This window comes from Carex rostrata, chromosome 5 (assembly GCF_964058835.1).
Source record: "Carex rostrata chromosome 5, lpCarRost1.2, whole genome shotgun sequence".
NCBI lineage: Eukaryota > Viridiplantae > Streptophyta > Magnoliopsida > Poales > Cyperaceae > Carex > Carex rostrata.
In genome coordinates this window covers 6778627-6805196 of record NC_135922.1, presented here as the reverse complement: position 1 = coordinate 6805196, position 26570 = coordinate 6778627, and the positions used below count along the sequence as shown (strand labels likewise).

Below are 26570 nucleotides of genomic sequence, written 5' to 3'. Positions count from 1 at the left end.
GGACTTAATTAAAAAGCACTGACATTTTTATTCATAGAAAAAAAAAAATTAAAAATAAGAATTGTTGTGTAAAAATTAAAAAAAATGAGAAGGCAGTAACAAGTCAGGCATCCTTGCGGAACGCCATGTCACATCTCAATACCATGAAAAAAACAAAAAACAAATATTATTATCGAACTGGGATGCCTTCGGATATCCCAACCGGAAAAAGAAAAAAACGAAAAAAAAGTGGGCCGTCATTACATAGCCCATCCAAAGAAAAAAAAATGTGGGCCCCCATATGTATCCGCCATTACCTAGCCGTATCAACAGATACGCCACATAAGCCGATACGCCAGCTGGCGTGTTAGATACGTATATATCAGGGCCGTATCGGGCGCGTATCAGCAATCTATACGTGTCTAACACGGGTATGAGACCTTAAACGAAGTATCTGGATAACATAACTATAAATCATACCTTTCAAATCATCAAAATTTTGTTGAATGGTAGCATGAAATGAATACCGATGGCTAATACTATACTCCGTGGCCCTTGCACCTTGTCAAATTTCACCACCGATAAATACATTTACTAATACCATGATTGATTGTTCCAAAAAAATAACCTACACAATAAATATTAATTACAAAATGTAAAAATTTATTGTTTACAACAAAATGAGTTCAAAATTATTGTAAATAAATTAACTAAAAAATTATTACAAGAAAATTTCAGAGCCCTCTCAATTTTTAGAAATGAGAAGGAAAAAATTAGATGAAAGAGACAGACTTGGATGTCTGTCTTTTATGAGCTGTGGTAGTGGTCATAGTATGCCATGGTGGTCACAATTTTTTTTTTCTTTCTGTCGGTCATGATGGCTTATGGCGTTCCTGTTAGAATATATATATATATATATATATATAGAGTTAGGCTGGGGTGCTATGAATAGCATAGTGGCCTCTATGCTACGGCTCAATATTCGAGTTTTCAAAATTCAAACGGTCGATCCGAACCGTTCATCTTATTCTCCATATTAATATCTGCTTGGAGACCAAATTTTACATTTTTCTGAATTTTTTTACTATTTATTAAGTATTTTACAAAATTGTTGATCCAACGGTGGCTGCACAAAACAGTAAAACCGTTGGATTAGCGATTTTCAAAGTAGCTTAATAAATAGTAAAAAAATTCAGAAAATTATAAAATTGGGTCTCCAAGCAGATATTAATATGAAGAATAAGATGAACGGTTCGGATCGACCGTTTGGATTTTGAAAACTCGAATATTGAGCCGTAGCATAGAGGCCACTATGCTATCCATAGCACGCAGCCTAATTCTATATATATATATATATATATATATATATATATATATATATATATTATTTTTTTTTCGTTTTCCCGGTTTTCAATGCCTTATGGCATCCGACATTATAATTTTTTCATTCATTATATTTTTTTGTTTCCTTCTGACTTGGAGATATGTCATGGCATCGACTCCATGAGATCTACCTGTCTTTCCATTTTAGATTTTTTCCTAGGGCATTTCTTGTTTTTAATTTTTCTTTGTTCCATTTTATTATGAATAAAAATTTCGGGAAAAAGGAATACCAAATCTCTCTTGCTCGTATCTCCACCGTAGATTCGTCTGGGTCTTCAGACCTGAGGCATGGATTATGATGAATATTTTCAAGTCAAATTCTGTGCAACTTTTTGTGGAGCGGGTTTTAGGAGAGAAGTTGTCTTGAGGAAAAAGTACCGCAACACATATGACACAAGCAATGTTGTCATCTTCATTACTTTTTAGCTTAAAGCATACTCTTTTTTTTATTTCAAAAATTAACTTTTCATTTCGTTTCTCTTGAACAAAAAGAACCTAGTACCGGTTACAAAATATATTCATATGTTCAAATATTGTATATAACAATAATAAAACTTCATTTATTATTTTTTGTTATAGGCATGGAATATGAATTAATTTGAACATAAAATATATCCTAAAAGTGATTTATTTATTTATTTAAAAAAAAAGGAACCCTCTCCACTCGGAGTCCATGTCCTATAAGGTAACAAATATTTTTGTTTAGATTCAAACTGTCTAATGAAAATCCGAATCAATCCGATCTTAAATAGAGTGCACAGTATGTCTTTAATATTCGGATGGATTCTGATTTAACGGTCAGGATCTAAACAAAAATATTCGGTTACGTTAATTTCGATTGGAAGAATTTCCCATACAGAACACATCCTTGATTAATATGTAGACCGTGTCAATTATTACCATGGCCCACATTAGATAACCTTATTTAAGACCTTACACCAGGTTCAACCGAGATCTGTTTCTCAACCCCGACTAATTCGAATTCGAATCCACTCACCCGCGGGAGTGCGTATCCTCTGAGATATCTCAAATTTTGTTGACCGACGTGTCCCGTGCCTATTCGGGGAGATGTAGGATATCGGTATTATGTGTGCTTTGAGATTCGTGTAGAACGTATTTAAACGGTTGAGATTTTCCATAAAGTCACGCAAAGTTTGAGATATCTTAGAGGATACGAATTCCACCCGCGGAGCATCATATCCGCTCATTGTTCACTAATCTGCCACGTGTATCCTAAGGGCTTTTATAAAAATGAAAATTATCTGCCACGTTGTCGAGAACCCCCAAGTAACGCAAATTTTGATTTTCAATCTGGATCGTCCGATCAGAATCTGGTCCGAGTTGGAAATTGGAATGCCGAATGCATATGGTCCCAGTATCGTGTCATGAAGATCGGACGGTCTATATCCAAACTAAAAAATGGGTTACTTTAGGGCTTCGAATTCCAGGATGCAGCCTTGATTAATAAGATCGTTTCACTGATTACAGTGGCCCGACCAGGTTTAACTAACATCTTATACAGTATGATGCATGGATATAGATACGAGTATCGTACCAGGTGGCTGGTACGATATGAATACAATGATACGGCAAATTTTAAAAATTAAAAATACAATACAATACATCTATTATATATATAATTTTTTACTATTTTAATTATATTATTAATTCTTATTATACAAATTAAGTAATAAAATATGTATCAATGCTGTATCGGACGAGTATGGGTATCGAACACCTATCCGACACAGTTACGGAGAATACATTGAAACATACGAGTAACATAACTTATACTCAACCCGACGTTTGACAGATCACAATGGCCCACATAAAAGAAACTTAGGTAAGACTGTACACCAGATTTAACTATCATATGATAATCAACCCGATCGTTTCAATGACAACAATGGCCCACGTTACAGTATCTTTGGTTAGACCATACACCAGGTTTAACTAACATTTGATACTCAACCCGACTCGTTTTAATTCGAATAAACTCACCGCGTACCTCTCACTTCTCTCTCACTTGCAGTTCAAGTGTTCAACAACACCTAAACCCCTTCTCAGTTCTCCCTCTTCTTTTGTTTTTGAAAATCAATGGCGCTCAGGTCAATTGATAACGCTCTCCCGGAGGAGATCCACCGGCCTAAAAAGATCGCCAAGATCGGATCTCCATCTCCGACCGTCAAATCGAAAGCTACAGTGCTTGAAGAGGTGCATCGTGATTCGTGCAAGAACGACGAGAACTCGGCCATCGCGATCCCGACTAATGTTACAGAACAATCGGTGGAGTACGTCTCTTCTCTGGATCTCAAACCCTTGACGGATCCAGAAATTAAAATCCAGGTTAGAAAACTTGATTTTTGAGCTATTTATGTTTGCTCTATGTCAGGTTATTCTGAAAATGCAGCAATATCGTGATAATTTAGTTGCCGATCACAATTTATTAAGTTCAATTTGAGAATTATTTCTTCTCTGTACAAGTAAGGTCACTGAGAACTAGTCCTCTCTAATGTGTTTAGATCCTGTTTGTTTGGAAAGGTTATGTGAAAATCCCTCTCTTTTGCAAATAAAATTAGGATATTTAGATTATCTTCAGTATTCTGTTATTGAATTTCTGACATTTCAGTATTCTGTTACTGAAATGTTGAAATAATATTCCACATGCAAACTAAATTAGATTGATATTTAGTCTTTAACAAGAGGCTAGATTTAAATTTAAATCCAATTGAGTTTGATTAACATCAATCATGCTAATTTTAACTTTACCAATGTTTACTATGAAGGATTTTTATATATTTGTATCTTGATTTCAGGATTTGTTGATTGAGCTGGAGTCGAAAGACTGGATCAAGGCTTGTGGAGCCCTTAATGATGTGAGAAGACTTGCATTGTTTCACTCTCCCCTTCTTCTCCCAATCTTGTGAGTTCTTTTACTTTTTTCTTTTCCTTATTTTGACATCATGTCAATTTTCAATTCATAGTCTATTTCTTCAGCCGTTGTTATATTGTAATAATTTAAATCAAGTTTTCAAATGGTCCAGAACTTGTTTTATGCTTGGCATGACTATATGCATATTTGTTAGAATATCTGTTTGACTGGTTGTATCAGTATACCTTACAAGGTACTGATAAAGAAATTATCAGATAACCTTCCATATTTCTTTCATTGCTTGTTACAATAGGAAAGGTGTTTCCATGTGCACTAGGGTCTGGAATTCATGGGGACACTTTAATATTTGTGTCAAATCAGATCGGATGGTCCAGATCTAAACTCAAATTTTGAGTTATTTTAGGGAATCTGAATTCTGTGAACTATAGGATATAATGCTGATAGTATTTTGAGTTATTATTTTCTTTATCAGGGAGAAGGTAATGGCAGTAATTGTGAAAACAATGAAGAATCCAAGGAGTGCACTTATAAAGACTTCTATAATGGCTTGCACAGATGTCTTCTCTAGCCTTGGCTCCACACTTCTTTCCTCAGAAGAAAAAGAAAATCCAGCATTTGATAGTTTGGTAAATCAAACAACCTTTTTGTCTGGTAAATCAAACAGCCTAAAATCAGATTTTGCTAGGTCTTTAGGCTGAGAAATGTTAATATAAAGTTGATATCTCTGGTTACACCATGAGTGGTTTTAACATCCTATGAATTTTGAAAAATTAAAGAGTGAGGCTATGGTACTATGCATAGTGCGGATTGATCCGTACTATGAATCAATATCTTCGTTTCCAAACTCCAAATAGTCAATTTGAAACGTTCAACATGACCTCCATATGAAAATGTACTTGTAGATCAAATTTTACATTCTTTTTAGATAGGTAGAAATCACTTGATCCAAACATTCTAGACCATTCAAAAGTAGTGATTTTTTTTACCTATCTACAAAAATAGTAAAAAAATTCTAAAAAATGTAAAATTTGTGAGATACTATTGACTGGTAAAAAAGTTCCTGTACTCTATAGCTTTGATTGGTACACACTGATGCAATTTGTGAAATATTGTTAACATTTTAGTTTGGTTTTTGATGAAATTTACAGCTGTTGCAGCTTTTACTGAAAGCATCTCAAGACAAACGGTTTGTATGTGAAGAGGCAGAGAAGACACTGGAGGCAATGGCCACCTCCATTTCACCCCTTCCTTTGCTGAACAAATTGCACTCTTTTGTTACCCATTCTAACCTCCGCATTCGGGCTAAAGCTGCTGTCGCTATTTCAAAGTGCACCAAAAGGATGGTAAGAAACAGCACCAGTTTGGTCTTCTTTTATTAATCCTAGTCGTAATTTGTGTTCTTTGGGTCCGTTTATTTGTTTTTAACCAAACCGAAAAGGTTTGGATCAAATATATTGGTTTTGTATGAAATTTGAATTTCAATGGATTTTATATTTGGTTTGGTTTAGATTTTTCAAAACTGAACCAACTGAACTCTCTATTTGGTTCAAATCCATGCTTTATATATAATGTATGCAATATCAACAACTTGTATTTTGTATGGAATTGAACAATGTATGTACATAATGTCAACAACTTATTTTTATAATAATTAAATGTATTTGTGTAAGTATTGAGTTTTGACTTTTTAAACTTTCATCTCTCTTGTTCAACCAAACCAAAATTCACTTCGGTTATTTCTGAAAAACGAGTAAAGTTTTGGTTTGACTATTTTAATTCGGTTTAACCAAACTGACCCAATGAACACCACTAACAACCATTTAAAGGTATATCAATGTTACCATTTGAGTTCAATTTCATATTAAATTGATTCCTTTTCTAGGGGCATGAGACAATGAAAGAATTCGGGCTAGCAGCACTTATCAAAATTGGATCGCAGTTGCTAAATGACCGACTACCAGAGGCACGTGAGGCAGCCAGGTGCATGGTGAACTCCGTCTATGGCGTGTTCTCAACAGAAACCACCGAGAGTGCAGAGCAGGCCACAGAAGAACTGTGGGAGCAATTCTGTTCTTCAAATTTGTCTACTGTGGCAGCGCAATCTGTGTGTAAGATTGTTTCTGAAAGATGCTCTTAAATTTGATTTGATATGTTGCTTGATGAAACCTTCTCGGTTTTCATCTACCAGTTTAGTTTGTTTCTTTGTTGTGTTGAGAGCTTTGCTTATTTGTAAGCTCCTAGTTTGTTTCGTGATATTACGTACTAATTGGAGTGTATTTTTCTCTTTTCTGGTAAACAAATCCAATGATACTTGTTTGTTCACGAGTTACTCTTTGAGTGCTTATTTGCATGAAAGATCAAATTCTAGCTGGTAATTTGTACTTGCTAACAAATATCAGAAGTAAAAAGAAAATGCAAAAAGAGAGAAAAAGAAATCAAGAGCTGGTTATAGATGTGAAACTTGGTACTAAGACTTCTAGGTCATCTGAACTCAAATTTTAGTTTATATGCTCTCTAGTAACTCAAATTTTGAGTTTGGATCTGGAATTGTCTGAATTCAAATCCGTTCATAGATTTGAATCTCAATTGTCTGTTTCAAATAGGGGTTAATCTGGTACGAGGTGGAGAGTTTAGGGTTACTTAAAAATTTGTGCCAAAGCTGATCGGACGGTTTGGATCTGAACTCAGAATTTGAGTTACCTTAGGTGATATGAATTCATTTAATAGAGCGGTCACCTAATTGATGCGCCTTTGCAAAGTATTAATTGAAGCTAGCTTAGAAGTGAATAGAATATAATCAATATGCTTCACTTTTGTAATGGTTTTCGGCCAACTTAAAAGAGGTCGCGTTGGTCTCAAGTTTTCAGACTCGTTTACACACTTTGTTCATCTGATAGGTTGCCTTTTATTTTAGGTGAGTTACATTTCCACTTGAGTTGTCACTTTACTTTTCTAATGATATTTAAAATTTAAATTAAGGTGATATATTTGTGTTGACATCTTTGAACCTTTTTTTATTTAAAAAAAATTATACTCTAAGGAATAACCAATAATAAGGTGATGGGCAAAAAAAAAAATATCTGTGCTAAGAAATCAAAATGCTCGGATTGCTGAAAATGTTTTTATTTTATATTTAACAGCTAAATTTATTAGGGTTTTTTTTTTTTGCCGTTGTGGCACAAATTACATTGAGATTTAGCCATTGCACTGTCTAGATATATTTCTTATTTTTTTCACTTAAAAATTCTTAAAAAAAAAGGTTCACATAATTATTCATTTTTTTATATAGTATTGTTCATTTTATGCTAATATAATACCCTTCTAAGTAGAAATGTGATTTACAATATAATCATGCTTCAAGATCACAAGTTTAAAATAAAAAAAAAACAATTCATAATTCAGCATTATTGAAAATTAAAACAAGGTCACCCTGACGAATGCATTAATTATTTCTTTCCTTTTAAGAAAAATAATAAATTTTTGTATAGTAAAACACTAAATAACAAAAGTTCATCACTAATTATTGCTCAAACTATATGAAATAATTCAAGATCACAAGTTTAAAGTAAAAAACAATTCATAATTCAACATGAGGGTTCAAATGCATCCTATCTTTCAAATCATTTTTCTCCGTTTTCAAAGTCTGAATAGTCAATCCGAACCGTTAGATGCGATCTATATATTAAGATGTGCTTGGAGACCAAGTTTTACATTTTGTGGAATTTTTTTACTATTTATTAAGTCACTTTGAAAATCACTGATTTTACATTTTCTGGACCATTGGATCAGCGATTTTTCAAAGTGGCTTAATAAATAGTAAACAAATTCCAAAAAATGTAAAATTTGGTATCCAAGCACATCTTAATATATAGATCGCATCTAACGGTTCGGATTGACTATTCGGATTTTGAAAACGGAGAAAAATGATAGAGTGCATTTGGGTGCACAAAAATTTGGATACATTTGAACTCTCCTCTTCTTCTTATTACTTAGTTTAGCGTTATCATGATTTAATTTTTAATATCTGCATTATACAATGAATAAAATACATAGAGAGAGAGCGCCAACATGCTTATATAATACCCTTTACCAGACAGATGCAAAGCACTGGAGGAAAGAGACAAAAGCATTGATCTTTAATTGTGATGTAACTTGCGCAGAGAGAGACATAGGAAAAAAATAAATTCAACATGAGTTCCTTTTTATTTCCTACATATTTGCACTGATTTAGGAATTGAAATTTTTTACAAATCATAATTAATTAAATTAATTTTAGCAAACCAGCATGATTATTGTTTTTAGAAAAACCACAAGAACCGAATCTCCAATTCGGTCTCCAAATTTTACTTTTTGGAGTGACCAAATTGGAGATTCGGTCTCCACATTTTTCTCTGTTTCTGCTCTTGTTTCGGCCTATTTCGGATTTTAGGGTTTAGGATTTAGGATTTCCTCTGTTTCGTCCCCTGTTTCGTCTTTTCTCGAACACCCTGTATTTTTGTGATATATTTTCTCTATTTCCGCCCCTATTTCGACCTGTTTCGTCCAAGGACAGTCCCTGTTTCAGTCTATTTCTGTCAGGAACATCCCCTGTTTCTGCTAGGAACAAGCTGTTTCCGCCAGAGACAGCCTTTGTTTCTGCCAGGAACAAGCTGTTTCTTTCAGGGACAACTCATGTTTCAAAATAAAGGGAGACCGAATTAGGGATTTGGTCTTTATAATTTTTGTAAAATTAAAAGCAATCATGTTGCTTTGCTAAAATTAATTTAGTTAATTATGGTTTATAAAAAAAATTCCAGGAATTGCGGTGGGAATAAAAATAGGAAAGGTTGAAAAAATTATGTCCGTCTAGATTAGTCAGTCAGGAGATAATCGAGTGTATTAAGCTAGGATTTGAGAAAGAACAATTTGTACATAGAGTGTAAATAAATGATAGACTAGGATTTTGTAAGAATAATTTTTTTATGATCAATCAATCCGTTGGAAGATTAAACTTCCAATCTTAAAAAAAAAAAAAAATACAAAAATTATAAAATAAGAAAGTAGAAATTTGAAATGTGTTGGGTGGCCCTCCAACTCATATTTCAAAAAAAAAAAAAGTAGAAACTTGCTCGTGGAATTTTGTTGAAAATGTCTAAGTATCTATATCTAATTTGATCCAAAATTTTCAAAATGAAGACATTATTTGATTATTTAGAAAAATATGAAATATTACTTAACTGGAGGATTATGTTTGTTATTTTTGATTTCCGTTAAAATCTCATGATAATATTGTGCAAGCAAAATGAAGCATGTGTAACGTTCGAATTGTTTGAGGTTCCATTTGTAATGTAAAAAATATTATATATACACATTTCTTTCACTCAGAAAAATTAAAACATTAAAAATAAAATAAGTGATTTCATATAAAAGTAGTTTTGTGGCTGTTAAATGGACATTTTTTGCATAAATACACCCCCATTTACAATGAAAAAATTGTACAATACCATTTTTTTTTTTTTTTTTGCATGAAACCATATAAAAGTAGCTTTGTGGTCATTTTTTTTTCATGAAACCAACCCCATTTTTAATTAAAAAAAATGCAAAACATGTGACATTTAACCAAATCTTGTGACCTACCATCAAAATTTTGCAAAACATTACTAACTATCCTAACTTTATTTTTTTATATCAAAAATGACAAGTTTCTCAGATAGTTAATATTTGTTCAAAGTACCAACAAATAATTGCCCAAAATGTGAAAGTGATCTAACAAGACTTTAATATAAACATTAGGGATTGTCAAATTGTAGTCACGTAACTTCTATATATATATATATATATATATATAGAGAGAGAGAGAGAGAGAGAGAGAGAGAGATGGGTTACGGTGAGTTGCGAAGTAAAGCGACTATTTTACTTCACGCTCATATTTTGCGATTTTAAAGTTCAAAACGTCGGTCCGAACCATTCATCTTGTTCTCCATATTGAAATATGCATGGAGACCAAATTTTATATTTTTTGGAATTTTTTTACTATTTATTAAGCAATTTTGAAAGTCGCTGATTTGATGGTCCATAAAATTTTACTGTTTTTTTACTGTTCACAGCAAAACAACAATTTTAATATGAATTAAACATCTAACGGTTCGGATCGGTCGTTTGGACTTTCAAAATAAAAATATGGCGTGAAGTATAAACGCGTTTTACTTCGCAAGCTAGCCAGCCAATAGCATCGATTTTTTTTATTAATAGAAAATAAATAAATAAAATATCGAAATACGGAATTGTTTTTAGATTTTTTTTTAAAATATGAGTATAACGGGTTCAAATATCTCGTTCCATGGGACGGGACTAATTAACCCGTCCAGATTTCTTAATCTAATTACTAGCTTAGCGGCGGAAGAAAAGAGAGAGAGAGAGAGAGAGAGAAGTCGGACGGGAAACGAAGACCTGTCCGAGCCTTCTCTGTTAAAAAAAAATGAAAAGAAAAGAAAAGAAAAGAAAAAAACAGACCGGAAAGGATGAAGAATCCAACATTTTATATATTATATTATTATATTATATTATATTATTTTTTATTTTTATTTTATATTATTATATTATATTATTTTTTATTTTTTATATTATATTATTATATTAGGAGGAGATTTCCAATGCCTCGTGTCTTTCATACCTCATCATACTTCATATGCTATATGTTTGCTTTTAAAGTCTAAATTGTCGACCCAAACCGTTCAACGTGATATCCATATTAAAATATGATTAGAGATGAAAATTTTATATTTTTTGAAATTTTTATTTACTATTTTTTAAGATGAGTAGAAAATCACTGTTTTTTGAACGATTACAAATATGTAAAAGGTGCCATTGACACCCCCTAACAATAATATGCGTTCGGGTCAAATATAAATATTCATACAAATTAAATATTGCATTAAGTAATAATTGCTAAACAATTAGCTGTTTCTTCCAAATTAAAAATTACAAATAGCTTATTTCATTATGATATATAACTAAATATAATTAAACATAATTGATTAATTGGTCTCTCACCCTCTTGGGAATAAATTAATCAAATCATTTAATTAAAAGTACGTCTGTTGCAATTTGGTGTCAGCCAAATTGGCGGCTCAGAAATTGGTTGGAAGATCTCAGGTGGATAATATGGTTCAACGATATCCTTTTTCATGTCATACACACCAAGATCATGGCACCCGTATTCACGTTCTGATAATTTACAAACCACATGCACGTCCGTGAAATAGATACTATTTCTTTTGCACCCTTGAAATTGCTTAGAATCAACCACCACAGGTGAACTAACACCCAAAAAGATAGCATAATCACCGAGGTCCATGCATGGAGACAACCTTCTGGTCGCTAGATCTACCTTGTGCACATCAAAATGTTTTGTGACTACATACCTATCTGAGCTATCTCTTATATTCTTTACACTCCTATGCACCAGGAGTAACTCATCCATAAAATCCACAAGATAACAAACTCCATTGAGAGGCGGGGGAGGCGGGCCCTTAGGTCCCACCAACCTTGCTGTTGGATTTGGTCCGAGTTTGATTGTATAAATCGAACCCAATGAATAAACAACATACAATCTTCCTTGAAAGAAAACAGCATCTTTTATAGCCCCCAGCATGCACCTTATGTATGTCCAGGCACTATCACCAGGGCGCCAAAACACTGCCTGCCGATCCATACCATATGAAAATACTACGGTGAAATCTGATTTTACGCTTGGGTCATCAGATAAGATAGCCTTAACGATCCTACCCCGGTTCATTTCTGCATCCATTTTTGGAAATTCAGGTAGCTCGTACAACTCGCTAGTGAAAGGGTTCAATAGACGGCCCTTGAACTTATGGTCAACAATGAAAAGCCAACCATACGATGAACCATGGCAATACTGCTCGTACAAGTGTGGGATGTCAATGTAGTACTCCCTGTTTTCTGTCAGGTTGAAGAATTTGCGTCTCACGCCGGAAGCTTCCTGACGCATCACCAACCACGGGAGCTGCGCGCAAGGAGAGCAGTGCTTGTGTTTTGCCACCCATCGCCAGTTGCGACAAACAGCACTAAATCGATGATGATCTGCCAGGGGAAGAAATGTGACGATGTGCCCAAGCACATCGTAGTCGAGGTCCGACCAGCTAGTCATGAAATTCTAGTTAATTAACACAAGGACAGAAATGAGGATTGATGCAGACTAATTAATTAAAGAAAATTCTCAAGTAATTGCTAATTAATTAGTGCGACGGATTGGTATTTATATAGGAAGCGGGCAGCAAGGTTACCTAATTAATTATATATTTTCAAAGCATAAATTTAACTATTTCTTGCCTTTCATATTAAATTATATATGTTATAATTAGGATAGTAATTAAATAATCGGTTATAAGTTGAAAGAAATCAATGACCGAATATATATATATGTCTATTTCAATATCGATCTTACCTTACCTTTTTATTTTTCGAAATTTCATGCTGATTTTAGAATTTAATTATTTATTGCTCTTTTTCTAAACAAAAATGAAAATGAATCAAAATATAGATACCTTACCTTTTTATTTTTCGAAATTTCATGCTGATTTTGTAATTTAATTATTTATTGCTCTTTTTCTAAACAAAAATGAAAATGAATCAAAATATAGATAAATTCTATCAATTTATAGTACTTTTAATGTTTTTTTTAACATTTTATATAAGCATTTTTTTTTAAAGAGGAGGGTTCAAATGCTTTCATTTTTGTGCCTCCATCATGCCTCAATTTTTAAAACAATAATAACTCAAAAGATCAATTCACATTTTCACATAATAACTATCTATTTTTTATGAATAATAATTTATTTGATTCTAATTATTCCTTTGTGTAGATAAACTTAATATGTGATTCTTCTTTCACATATATAATTAATCATGATCATGACAATAATATAAATAAATAAATGAATGAGGATAAGACATCTTTAGTGGTGAAATGCATAGCATACGAGAAATAAGGCTACCCTATCAAAATATATTTCCATTAAGCGAGGTTAAATTTAATATTTTCAAACATGCAAACAACAGTATCATCCTATTAAATATATTAAAATTTCATTTTATACTGTAATACTATATATAAGATAAATATTTGGTCTATAACTTTCCTAATGACAACAGGATTTAATTAGATGCCAATTAAAGTGTAGCTTATAATTGGAAAAGACACAAATTGCATGATTTTTAAAATATAGATAGATGATCTTAGTAACACGACATCTTAACAAAAATACCAAAAATTATCATTAAAATAACATTTTTTTTCTCGTTTTATATATATATATATATATATACACATATACCTGCTTTGGCCTTATTTAATACCTTTTTTTTAAAATTAAAATAAGTTCATATAAAATTGCTAATAAAATTTGCTTATGATGTATGGTTATCTCCATTCTATTATTAAGCACGTTGGGTGTCCGATCAATCAACGGCTGTGATTGAAAGATGAAACTTCGGATTTGATTTCAGCCCTTCAATTACATAATTTGTCTTCTTTTGATTAAATACATCTGTTTTATGTATAGAAGTCTAAATTTAGTTTAAAACATACTCACCACATGTGCTGCTACATGATACTTTACAATTAAAATTAAACAATTTATGAAATTTAGAGATATATTTATTTGTTTCCTTATTTCTTTCTTTCCATATTTCTCCTCTTCAATTGAGAATACTCCACCTTCCATTTTTTTATTTCTTTGTTTCCTTCTTCTTCGTTTCTATACGGATCACAATGTAAATCATTTTTTTATTTCCTTATTTCTTTTTTTTTGTTTCTATACATAATGTTGTGGGCAATTTAGAATTTATTTCCAATATAGAATATATCAATGTGTGTGTGTGTATATATATTCTAAATTGGAAATAAAGAAGAAGAAGAATATAAATTGGAAACAAAGAAGAATATAAATTGGAACGTGTGTGTGAATATATATTTCTCTTATAATGTGTGTGTATATCTATATCCTATACATACATATGATAACACTTTTTATTTATGTATTTTGATATCATATTATATGTCGATATTGAATTGTTGTACGATAGTTGATATTAGATTCGAATCGAGCTATTATTTGATATCATTGGTACTTAAAAATAAAGAATCATCCCATCATCAAATTGTTATTAGAGATCACGATTAAAGTTAATTAAAAATACAAAATCATATAAATTTTCTATTAACATGTATCTTAATTTTTGGATAATTATTATTATTTTCATTGATATTTTTTTCTTATAGTATGTCACCGTTGCAACGTACGGGTATGATACTAGTCAAAACTTATGAATGATATTTTGATGTATCCATTCATGTGATCAAACAAAATATGAAATTACTTACCAATTAGCCGTGGTGGTGGTATCAAACAAAATATGAAATTACTTTGGTATCAGAAATTACTTATCAACATCGATTTGGTACCGATGATCGGTACAAAGGTTTTGAAGCTGATTCAAATGCTTCAAAGAGTTTCATATGTCATGTAGAGTATATCTAGACATAATGAAGACTTGGTTTTCATTGAAATTATATTTGACAAAGGCATGCATGGGACAAAAATGTACATATTTCAGATTTGATTTTGATCCAATTTTATAGAATTTTTGTACACAGTGATGTCATTTCTTTTTATGAGATCAAAGACATAAATTAGATTGATTTTGTCTTTTACAAGAGGCTGTGGTTCAATTTAAATCCAAGTTAATTTTAACTTTATCAACGTTTACTATAGAATGTCTTTTATACATTTGTATCTTGATTTGAGGATTTGTTGATTGAGCTTGAGTTGAAAGACTGGGTCAAGGCTTGTGGGGCACTTAATGATGTGAGAAGACTTGCATTGTTTCACTCTCCTCTTCTTCTCCCAATCTTGTGAGTTCTTTTAATTTTTTCTTTTCCTTATTTTGATATCATGTCGGTTTTCAATTCGTAGCCTATTCCTTCAGCAGCTGTTATATTGAAATAATTTAAATCGAGTTCACAAATGGTGAAGAACTTGTTTTATGCTTGGCATGACTATATGCATTTTTGTTAGAATATCTGTTTGGCTGGTTGTATCAGTATACATGACAAGACGGTACTGGTAAAGAAATTATCAGATAACCATCCATATTTCTTTTATTGCTTGTTACAATAGGAAAAGTCTTACCATGTGTACTAGGGTCTGGAATTCATGGGGTCACTTTAATATTCGTGTCAAATCAGATTGGACGGTTCAGATCTAAACTCAAATTTTGAGTTATTTTAGGAAATCTGAATTCTGTGTACTATAGGATAAAATGCTGATAGTATGTTGAGTTATTATTTTTTTTATTAGGGAGAAGGTAATGGCAGTAATTGTGAAAACAATGAAGAATCCAAGAAGTGCACTTATAAAGACCTCTATAATGGCTTGCACAGATGTCTTCTCTAGCCTTGGCCACACGCTTCTTTCTTCAGAAGAAAAAGAAAACCTGGCATTTGATAGTTTGGTAAATCAAACAACCATTTTTTATAAGGGAAAAAGAATTCAAAAGTTTGTGTTGGTTTGGTTTATTTAAAACAAATTGAGGTTCATTTGGGATTTTAATTCGACTCGGGTGATAAAATCAGCTTTTGTAGGTCTTTAGGCTGAGAACTGTTATTACAGTGTTGATATCTCTGGTTACACCATGACTGGTTTTAACATCCTATGAATTTTGAGAAATCAAGGAGTGAGGCTATGGTACTATGCATAGCGTGGATTGATTCGTACTATGAATCAATATCTTTGTTTTCAAAGTCCAAAAAATTCATTTGAACTGATCAACATGGCCTTCATATGAAAATGTACTTGTGGATCAAATTTTACATTTTTTACAATTTTTTTACTATTTTCTTAGATAGATAGAAAATCACTTGATCTAAAAATTCTGGACCATTCAAAAGTAGTGATTTTCTACCTATTTAAAAAAACAGTAAAAAACTATAAAAAAATGTAAAATTTGTATACGTAAAAAAAAGTCCTGTACTCTATAGCCTTGATTGGTACACACTGATGCAATTTGTGAAATATTGTTAACATTTTAGTTTGTTTTTTGATGAAATTTACAGCTGTTGCAGCTTTTACTTAAAGCATCTCAAGACAAACGGTTTGTATGTGAAGAGGCAGAGAAGGCACTGGAGGCAATGGCCACCTCCATTTCACCCCTTCCTTTGCTCAACAAATTGCACTCTTTTGTTACCCATTCTAACCTCCGCATTCGGGCTAAAGCTGCTGTCGCTATTTCAAAGTGTACCAAAAGGATGGTAAGAACCAACACTAGTTTGGCCTTCTTTTATTGATCTGTGGCTGTAATTTGTGTCTAGAGACTCACTTGATCTACATTCTAAAATCCTAGCTGTAAAAATGTAGTAACAACCAGTAGGGGTGTTCATTGGCTCTGGTTTATTTGGTTTTCATCCAAACTGTAAAGTTTGGATTAAATGGTTTGGTTTTTTGGTTTAAATGCATTGGTTCAGTTGAATTTTTATATTTTCTGTTTTTTATGTTTGGTTGGATTTAGATTTTTCAAAACCAAAAAGACCGAACCAACCAAACTCTATATGGTTAAATCCATGCTTCATATATAATGTATATAATATTAACAACTTGTATTTTTGTCTAGGGGCATGAGACAATGAAAAAACCGAACCGACCCAATGAACACCACTAACAACCATTTAAAGGTATATCAATGTTACCATTTGAGTTCAATTTCATATTAAATTGATTCCTTTTCTAGGGGCATGAGACAATGAAAGAATTCGGGCTAGCAGCACTTATCAAAATCGGATCACAGTTGCTAAATGACCGACTACCAGAGGCACGTGAGGCAGCTAGGTGCGTGGTGAACTCGGTCTACAGTGCCTTCTCAACAGAAACCACCGAGAGTGCAGAGCAGGCCACAGAAGATCTGTGGGAGCAATTCTGTTCTTCAAATTTGTCTACTGTGGCAGCACAATCCGTGTGTAAGATTTTGTCTGAAAAACGCTCTTAAATTTGATTTGATATGTTGCTTGATGAAACCTTCTCGGTTTTCATCTACTAGTTTAGTTTGTTTCTTTGTTGTGTTGAGAGCTTTGCTTATTTGTAAGCTCCTAGTTTGTTTCGTGATATTACGTGCTAATTGGAGTGTATTTTTCTCTTTTCTGGTAAACAAATCCAATGATACTTGTTTGTTCATGAGTTACTGTTTGAGTGCTTATTTGCATGAAAAAGAAATCAAGAGGTTATCTGAACTCAAATGTGAAACTTGGTACTAAGACTACTAGGTCATCTGAACTCAAATTTTAGTTTAGATCCTCTAAAGTAACTCAAATTTTGAGTTTGGAAATCGAGGTTAATCTGGTCCGAGGTGGAAAGTATAAGGTAACTTCAATATTCGTGCCAAAGCAGATCGGACGGTTTGGATCTGAACTAAAATTTGAGTTACCTTAGGTGATATGAATTCATTTAATAGAGCGGTCACCTAATTGATGCGCCTTTGCAAAGTATTAATTGAAGCTAGCTTAGAAGTGAATAGAATATAATCAATATGCTTCACTTTTGTAATGGTTTTTGGCCAACTAAAAAGAGGTCGCGTTGGTCTTAAGTTTTCAGACTCGTTTACACACTTTGTTCATCTGATAGGTTGCCTTTTATTATAGGTGAGTTACCACTTTAGTTGTCACTTTACTTTTCTAATGATATTTAAAATTTAAATTAAGGTGATATATTTGTGTTGACATCTTTGAACCTTTTTTTATTTAAAAAAATTATACTCAAGGAATAACCAATAGTAAGGTGATGGGAAAAAAAATATCTGTGCTAAGAAATCAAAATGCTCGGATTGCTGAAAATGTTTTTTTTTATTTTTTATTTAATATCTAACATTATTAGGTTTTTTTTTGCAGTTTTGTGGCACAAATTACATTGAGATTTAGGCATTGCACTGTCTAGATATATTTCTTATTTCTTATTTTTTTCACTTAAAAATTCTTAAAAAAAAGGTTCACATAAGTATTCATTTTTTTTTATATAGTATTGTTCATTTTATGCTAATATAATACCCTTCTAAGTAGAAATGTGATTTACAATATAATCATGCTTCAAGATCACAAGTTTAAAATAAAAAACAATTCATAATTCAACATTATTGAAAATTAAAACAAGGTCACCCTGACGAATGCATTAATTATTTCTTTCCTTTTAAGAAAAATAATAAATTTTTGTATAGTAAAACACTAAATAACAAAAGCTCATCACTAATTATTGTTCAAACTCTATGTTGCATGGATACGGGTATTGTGTCGGACACGACACGAGTACAGCGATACAACAATTTTCAAAAATCATAGATACGACACGCTTATTATATAAATTAAATATCAAAATTCCAGATTACTATAAATATAAAAGCTAATAGCTTATAACATCAAATGTAAATTGGTTCAGTGGTTAAGGCCTTAGGCGTTTATAGCCAAAATCCCAGCTCGAATCCAGCTTGTAGCGCTAGAAAAAAAAAATTGGCGGGGTTTACAGCAGACCGGGTGCACAGAGCAGCGACCTCTCGGGCGGTCCACAGCAGGCGCGGTGCACGGTGCATCGATGGACCAGGCGCGCAGTATCCAGGGCGTATCCAGACGAGTCAGAGCGTGTCGGAGACCGTATTAAAGGACTAAGGACACGCCACGTAAGGCGACGCGTCAGCTGGCGTATTTGATACGTATTGTGGCCGTATCTGAGGCACGTCAGTGTCAGATACGTGTCAGACAAGGGTACGATATATGAAATATTTCACAGATAAATTTCACTATCACTAATTATTACTCAAATATTATTATAAAATTTTATTTAATACAATTATCCTATAGAGTAATGGATACAAAATATACTTTATCTGTACCCTTACCCGTTTAGCTAACAAAAAAAATTATTGTCCATACTCAGACTTGATAAGCTAATAAAAAAAAAAATTATCTATATCAACCTTGTTGAATACGGTATAGGTCGGACAAATGGTTGATATAGCTTTTGTCTTGGTTGAGTTATATCCAAAGATCTTCGTACAAAGCCTCATCCAATCCGAACCTAAATTGTCCAATCAGTACCAAAATGACATTCACACGAATCTTAATGAAAATCAAACGGATTTAGACCCGGTTTGGATGGAATATACGTTGAAAGACTGAACGAGAACAGATTACTTTTGTCTCAATTAGCAATCTATCTCTTTCAAAACATAAAAGAGATATATCTCAGCAAGTAATCCCAAAAGTTTGGATAAATATATTGACAGACTAGGTTTTACTTCATGCAGCACACAGACAATAGCACCAAAACAGTATTGCGTATAACTTTTGCACTGCACGAAGCAGAAAACTCTCTGTCAATATCTTCACCCAAAGTCTTTCTTAAAAGGAATCTTATTAAAGACCCTGTTGAACCGATCTGCAATAACGGCACCTTTTGTCCTAGTACAATTACATCCAAATGGCTTCATACAAAACCTCATCCAATCCGAACGAACACCGTCCGATCAGCACCAAAATAACGAAAACACGAATATCAACGTAGATCGGACGGCTTAGATCCGATTTGGACGAAATAAGTTCAAAACCTTTGAACGATAGCCGATTAATTTTCTGTCCCAATTATCGATCTATCTGTTCCATTTCCATTCGACCGATCAGCGTACGACCCGCGGTGCCCTTTGCCCTCTTTCTCGCTCCATCGGATTTAATTCCTAATTAAGAACCCCTCTTTTTCGATTTAAATTTACCCAGTAAGTGTGTCTTTCTCTCTTTAGATCTCAACCTCGTCATCCCCTTTTGCACTTGAGCGCTCTCCCTCTCGCTCCTCACCAAGGTATCATCAATCACCTTTTCAATTAGGGGGGGGGGGGGGGGGGGGGGGGGGGGGGGTTAAAAAGTTAAGGTCTTGCTTGATTGAACGGTTTTGAGTTTGAGATGCGTTCTTGTGGCAATCTTTTATGAAATTCTTGTTTGTTCAATGGAGCAAATTAGGTTCATTGGTCAGGGATTTTTCAATTAGGTCCTTCTTTTTTCAAGTATTTTTGTATGTGTTAAATAAAATTTCCTGTGATTTTAAAATTGTATTCATTGTGCTGAATAATTATTAGGTTTTTTGGTTACTTAGAATTTTTTCACTTTTATTAATTTTTTAGAAGAAAAGTTATAGCTGTAGTGTTAGTTTGCTATAAAATGGTTTACTTAATGTGCTAGCACCTGTAAATCTGGTCCGTTTGATTTGATCAAATGGCTTGAATTGTTTTTCTATCAATAGTTGTGATCAAATATATGCCACTAACACCGAACAAATATCAATTTTATATATTGCAGCACCAAAGGAGAGAGGCAGAGAGGGAGAAGGAGACATGGGCTTATCGGCCTCTGTCCCGATCAAGAACTCTATCCACCAATTTAAAGTCAATGTAATTCTCCTTATTTTTCTCAATTATTTCTCTCTCTAGCAGTTTTATTTCATTTTTTTATTTAGAAATAATATATTATTTTCTGCTGGAAAGTTAAGGAATCGAGTTGAGTTTTGAAAATAAACTCAATTTCTTCTCTTTCCGGTAGAAAATGAGATTTTATCTCTAAATAAAAAAAACCCTGTTTTATTTTGTTGAACCTGAGATTTCTTTTCTTGGGTTGTTTTTAGGATGCAAGGGGAAAAGAAGTTGATCTCAGCACTTACAAGGGAAAAGTTCTTCTCGTGGTCAATGTAGCATCAAAATGGTATAAAATCTGCATCTCTTGTTAATTGTTTCTGAAATGATGTATTTTTTTTCTTGACTTTTTCTGCTAAATCTTGAACTTTTCGAGGCTGTTTTTTTATTTCTTCTTTTCTTTTTGATATAAAGGGAACTAGTTATACCCCCATAAAAACTTCAAAAAAATTCTGTCATGCCCTTTATTAATTCAACCTTTAATTTAGCCTTTTTTAAAAATTAAATGGACAAATATACCCTTGTCTCTCCCAAATGACATGTGTGATTTTAATAACCTCAAAGTTCTAAGACTGAAGAGTGAAGACTGAATACCACCGGGAGTCCCAAGTGAATTGGAACATTTAATTTTTTGCAAAGAAGAAGAAAGGGGGTAAAGCAATTTTAGTGTGCTCTGGACTGAGATGTGATTGTTGAGTCGCTTTTTTATTGTTGTATGTTTTATCATCCAGTAGTATAGAATGTCTATACCAGACAATGTATATGTACTTCTATTTTTGAAAAACAATGGAAGCTTGTTTTCCTTCTTGGGACTGCCCCAGCAGGACAAGCTTCACCAGTTAGGACTAGATGATACAGTATTCTCTTGATTTGAGCAGGTATTTTGTTGAATTGAATCAACCTCCTTTGCGGAACACATCGCTTTGGGCATTTGTTTTTAACTTGGGTGTTGAATTGGAAATCTGCTCATGAAAAATCAACACCAGACCCATGTTTTTTGGTTTTTTATAAAAAAAGAAATTAGATATTCTTTTCCTCCCCTTTGTCTTATTTGAAAATAATTATGGTTTTATTTAGGATGCAAAAAAAATACTTAGAGCCTGCAACATGGAAGTCCAATGTTGTATTACTCGTAATTTAATCCTATTGTACGTAATAAAAGTTCTTCAGTAAAATCAAAACTTTGAGATCATTAAAATAACACAAGTTATTTGGGAGATATGAGGGTATATTTGTCCATTCAGTTTTTGAGATAACTAAATAAAATGTGGAATGAATAAAAGGGGATAGAAGAAACTTTTTGAAGTTTTTATGGAAATATAGAATATTATGACGTTTTCATAGCGATATTGGCTATTTTAGAAGTTTAGATGTGTATAGTAGAAATTTTCCCTAAAAAAATTATGCCTGGATTTGAACACAAAAATTTGAGTGTTTCGCTTGTGTTCAGATTACAAGGATACTTTTGTGAATTTCTCAAAGCCATGGATATTATTGCTATTATTTGTAAAGTTTGGGTTAGACAGAAAAAGTATGAAAAGTGTTAGGGGTTGTGTATACTATGGGCTATACTTTAACTTTTTGAAATTTGCAAATTGCATGGCCATAAAAAATTGGGCATAGAATTTTTTTTTTTTTAAGAAAAGGTAGTTTTTATGTAGGGATCTAACCTCATGGCCAAACAGAAACTTGAATTTGTTTTGAATAAACAATTAGAAATTTTGCAGTAAAACCTATTTATTATCCTCCGGTTAACTAATGTTATGTTACTTTTTTTTTAGTGGCTTTACAGATGTCAACTACACTCAGTTAACTGAGCTCTATAACAAGTACAAAGACAAAGGTTAGTTTTGTCCTTTCGTTGATTCTACTTAATCATGATAATTAAGAAAAACAAAGATTACCTTACTGGTTAGTAATTTCTTAGTTGGAAAATTAAAAGAAGTTCAATATATAAGACTTGTTACCAATACCTTATTTGACTGGTACCAGTTTTGTATCAGTCAACATTGCTATGCAATTGCTATCAAAATGCATGATACATATCATAATGCAATTATTAAGTGCTAGTTTTCTTTTCTGTTTTTGTTTAAATTCCAGATTTTGAGATTTTAGCATTTCCATGCAACCAGTTCCTTTCACAAGAACCTGGTTCAAGTGAAGACGTCAAGGAATTCGCTTGCACAAAATACAAAGCAGAATATCCAGTTTTTCAGAAGGTAAAATCCGATTATTTTTACTTAAATAATCAGATTTTTTTTTTCTATGAATTTGAGAAAAAAAGAAGAGATTTCAGTTGCTACAAATATATGATTTATTCATATTTAAATCATATAGTGACTTTTTTTTGGGATCTTGATAATATGAAGCAATAGGTTGGTTTTTAGTTTTATTTTATTGTAAAATAAGTTTTTAGAATGGATTAGTTGATTTTTTTCAATTCATATTTTAAATTTAAAAAAAAAAACTAACGAAACACACACTAAGCATAGCAATTGTACTAAAAGAGTCAATTCAATTTTTTATTTTTCTTGGTAGCTCTTAAGTAGTGGTTCCAAAACCCTGTATTGGCATAAATTAGTATGATATATATGCTATTTAGACTGATGCTTGATTTTTTCTCTATTAATTACTGTTTAATTAGAAAAAATGGGGTATACAGAGGACACTTTGTTGAATAATTCGATTTAATAATTTTTATTTAATTGCAATTTTATTTAGGTCAAAGTGAATGGGCCAAATGCCGCTCCGTTATATCAGTTCCTCAGGGCAAGCAAACCGAGCATTTATGGAACTAGAATCAAGTGGAATTTCACCAAATTTCTTGTAGATAAAGATGGAAAAGTGCTAGCAAGATACGGCACCATGACGAAACCCTTATCCATTGAGGTTTTTAACTCACTCTCTCTTTCTCTCTTTGACTCTTTGAGTAGTTTCATTTTTACCCCTCAGAAAATTAGATATTGTAAACATGAGAAATCAATATGTATTTTATATAAGTGAGGCTATGTTACCATACATAGCGCATATTGGTCCCATATTGGTCCGTACTATGAATCAATATCTCTATTTTTGAAGTTCTAATAGTAGATCAGCACCGTTCAACATAATCTCCATATGAATATGTATTTGTAGATAAAATTTTACATTTTTTTAGATAGTAGAAAATCACTTGATCAAAAAATGGTGAGAGGCTAAAATATAATCAATTATATCCTCACACTGTAGTTTAAAGTTTAAACCTCTTAGATCTGAATACATAAGTAGCAATTAATAAAAGTTTCAGGGACTTGCACAAAACTTCTATGCTTTTGTTATAATTTTACCTTTTTTTTTTTTTTTTTTCAGAATGACATTCAAAAGGCGCTTGGGGAAGTATGAGTTGCTATAGAGCCATAATTTATATATAATTATATATATATCAGCACTGTCTCTGGTACTATGCCTACTAGCAGTGTTAGATATTTTTCTTCTTTATATATGTTAGTATAGCAGCTTAATGTATTGGAAGTGCATGTTTTTACCAGTGTTAGTATGTAAGTGACATCTTTGGTGCTTTCTTGAGTGATATGTTGGGTTTTTGTGTACATAATTCTCATGAAGTGCAAAATCTATATTATGTGAACTTTGGTTGTAAACTTGTAATATTTTATTTATATTTTCACTATACAAACAACATGTTCCATTTATTTCCTTTTTTGTATTCATTATTTATTTATAATATGCAAAATTATTTTTCCTCATTACAAATAAAGTGTTGTTCTTGTAACAAACAAAATTATACAGCCTTAAATAAATTGACCATGTACAGAATATTACCTCTCGAAAAGCAAAGAAAAAAGAAGAGAAAAACATAATAAAATGAAAACTATAATTAATACTCTGCTCTCTTTCATTCATTACGCATGGGGCACCTACAAGCCTTTAATTAAATTTAATTGTCTACTCTTCTTGATAAGTTGATATAGCGTACCACATGCATGGAATTTGGCCAAGGCATAAACCATCTTTTTATTTCAATCCAATTCTCTCTCCATATATAGGTGTATCATTTCTTCTGCCTTGTAAATAAATGAAACAAAGATAACAAAAATTGCCATGAAAACATCTATAGTAATGGAGAGGAATGTAGTAATTAAAAGTTATTTGTTGATCCTTGTATTCTTTGCCATGGCCAACTTGCTTGAAGTAACCCGTTCGCAAACGACACGACCACTTTGTTACACGCAAATTTCCGCGGCGAATCAAGCGTGTGCTATCCTATCACCTGAGGCAATCTCCTCTTCATTTGTTGCGGCAACTAATGGTAGTAGACATCACCGTGCTCCTCGTGATGGCGATGATGATGATGACGATGATGGCGGTGATGATGGTGACGATGATGGTGGTGATGATGATGGTGGTGATGATGATCACGATGGCGGCGACGATGATCACGATGGTGGTGACGATGATCACGATGGCGGTGATGATGATCATGGTGGGGATGATGATGACAACCATCATAAGCGTCGGAAACGCAAGTAAGTGATCAACCTTCTTTAGAATCCATATATCCTCTCCTCTGGGGAAACAAAATCTTTATGATTTGATCCGTACTATCTGATCAGAATCTGCACGACTATTAAATGAGCCCCGTGCATTCCACCTCGGGACCAGATTGGACAATTTGAATCTAAATAGAAATAAGATGTTGCCTCAAAGGATATGAATTTATTTTTATGAGCAAAAGAGAACCAAGTCTTTCCTATAATAATTTTGTTCATTTTGTCTATCCATTTTTTTTTAGTTTTTGCAATAAGTAATACTATTAATCCCTCTCATTAAATAAAATTATATTACACTTATTTATTCAGCCACCTCAATCTTAGTTTTCTGATCAACCCCTAACCTTTTTAATGATTATATTAGACACACACAACTAGCAAATAGTTATTAAAATGAATGAATGCATGCACAATAGGGGAAAGAAGAAAAGGCATCACGAATCGAGCGCGAACAAGGAATGTTGCCGATGGTTGCAGGAAGTTGACAACGACTGTGTGTGCGAGGTGTTGCTCAAATTGCCGCCTTTCTTGGTGAAACCCAAGCACAACTTCATGGTTAGAGTTGGAAGAACATGTCGGCTTTCCTACAATTGCCCGGGAATGATCCCCATTCCGCACAACCGTCACCGTCACTGATGATTGATCAATCACAATTTATCGCAGGACTCATCAACATTTATCAAATTATTGCTCAAGTGTTCTTTCTTTTTAAGCTCAAATTTTCTTTTATTTTTCTCTGCTTAATTGTATTAGAGTTAATTATATTAATTAGGGTAAACAACAAGAGTAACTATCAATCTGATCTAATGTGTATAAAATTGCTATATGAATGCAGATATTGTCTAGTGTGTTTATAGTTACAAGCATTAAGTAGGAGAGAACTCGCTAACTACTAGTTACTAACAAAAATAAAACAACCAAATATAATTGTATTAAAATTAATTATATTAATTAGGACAAACAACAATAGTGAGTACCAATTAATCTGATTTAATGTGTACAAAATTGCTATTTTATATATGATGTGATTCAGTTTATCTTAATTGGCATGCATTTTTCTTCAATGAATGCAGATTGTGTTCTAGAATTCAAGTGTGCTTAATTACACTTAATAGTTAAACCAACAATAAAAACAAATGAAGGTTGGAATGTTTAGTATTTTCCAAGTAATTTGTTTATCTGTTCATAAATATTTTTCCACTGACAGTCAATAAAACATTTGTTATTTAACATCATGGACGAAAGAAAGAAAGCAAAAAAAAAATGAGCAT

General features: G+C 32.5%; 4 protein-coding genes across 5 annotated transcripts; 3 read left to right on the top strand and 1 right to left on the bottom strand.

The window, feature by feature from the left end:
* The first annotated feature begins 3407 nt into the window (after positions 1 to 3407).
* Positions 3408 to 17517, top strand: LOC144554794 (ARM repeat superfamily protein). Of its 2 annotated transcripts, none has more exons than XM_078303141.1 (5): positions 3408 to 3708; positions 15067 to 15173; positions 15619 to 15772; positions 16374 to 16568; positions 17045 to 17517. In XM_078303141.1, the coding sequence occupies exons 1-5, from the start codon at positions 3460 to 3462 to the stop codon at positions 17297 to 17299; spliced, it is 960 nt and encodes a 319-aa protein (XP_078159267.1). In that variant the 5' UTR covers positions 3408 to 3459; the 3' UTR covers positions 17300 to 17517. The 2 variants fall into 2 exon arrangements, with proteins under 2 accessions (XP_078159267.1, XP_078159268.1); XM_078303142.1 differs by lacking the exons at positions 15067 to 15173; positions 15619 to 15772; positions 16374 to 16568; positions 17045 to 17517 and adding exons at positions 4179 to 4285; positions 4728 to 4881; positions 5404 to 5598; positions 6138 to 6617.
* LOC144554396 (F-box protein At2g26160-like) lies at positions 11316 to 12427 on the bottom strand. The gene has a single exon (XM_078302718.1). The coding sequence runs from the start codon at positions 12405 to 12407 to the stop codon at positions 11316 to 11318; it is 1092 nt and encodes a 363-aa protein (XP_078158844.1). The 5' UTR covers positions 12408 to 12427.
* A 2422-nt stretch (positions 17518 to 19939) lies between the features above and the next one.
* Positions 19940 to 24441, top strand: LOC144554598 (putative glutathione peroxidase 4). The gene is made up of 7 exons (XM_078302911.1): positions 19940 to 20148; positions 20643 to 20734; positions 20965 to 21041; positions 22534 to 22595; positions 22853 to 22971; positions 23474 to 23641; positions 24101 to 24441. Exons 2-7 carry the CDS (start codon positions 20678 to 20680, stop codon positions 24131 to 24133), a joined length of 516 nt encoding a protein of 171 aa, XP_078159037.1. The 5' UTR covers positions 19940 to 20148; positions 20643 to 20677; the 3' UTR covers positions 24134 to 24441.
* Positions 24442 to 24497: 56 nt separating this feature from the next.
* On the top strand, positions 24498 to 26096 carry LOC144554597 (Tetratricopeptide repeat (TPR)-like superfamily protein). Its single transcript, XM_078302910.1, has 2 exons — positions 24498 to 25275; positions 25716 to 26096. The coding sequence occupies exons 1-2, from the start codon at positions 24851 to 24853 to the stop codon at positions 25933 to 25935; spliced, it is 645 nt and encodes a 214-aa protein (XP_078159036.1). The 5' UTR covers positions 24498 to 24850; the 3' UTR covers positions 25936 to 26096.
* Positions 26097 to 26570: the final 474 nt, after the last annotated feature.

Excerpts from the sequence above, each read along its gene's own strand:
- LOC144554794 (XM_078303141.1), top strand. The coding sequence starts at position 3,460 with ATGGCGCTCAGGTCAATTGATAACGCTCTCCCGGAGGAGATCCACCGG. Across the intron at positions 3,709-15,066 it reads ATCCAGAAATTAAAATCCAG|GATTTGTTGATTGAGCTTGA; the intron begins GTTAGAAAACTT and ends TCTTGATTTGAG. Across the intron at positions 15,174-15,618 it reads CCTCTTCTTCTCCCAATCTT|GGAGAAGGTAATGGCAGTAA; the intron begins GTGAGTTCTTTT and ends TTTTTTTATTAG.
- LOC144554597 (XM_078302910.1), top strand. The coding sequence starts at position 24,851 with ATGAAAACATCTATAGTAATGGAGAGGAATGTAGTAATTAAAAGTTAT. Across the intron at positions 25,276-25,715 it reads CATAAGCGTCGGAAACGCAA|GGGAAAGAAGAAAAGGCATC; the intron begins GTAAGTGATCAA and ends CATGCACAATAG.
- LOC144554598 (XM_078302911.1), top strand. The coding sequence starts at position 20,678 with ATGGGCTTATCGGCCTCTGTCCCGATCAAGAACTCTATCCACCAATTT. Across the intron at positions 20,735-20,964 it reads TCCACCAATTTAAAGTCAAT|GATGCAAGGGGAAAAGAAGT; the intron begins GTAATTCTCCTT and ends GGTTGTTTTTAG. Across the intron at positions 22,972-23,473 it reads AATATCCAGTTTTTCAGAAG|GTCAAAGTGAATGGGCCAAA; the intron begins GTAAAATCCGAT and ends AATTTTATTTAG.
- LOC144554396 (XM_078302718.1), bottom strand. The coding sequence starts at position 12,407 with ATGACTAGCTGGTCGGACCTCGACTACGATGTGCTTGGGCACATCGTC.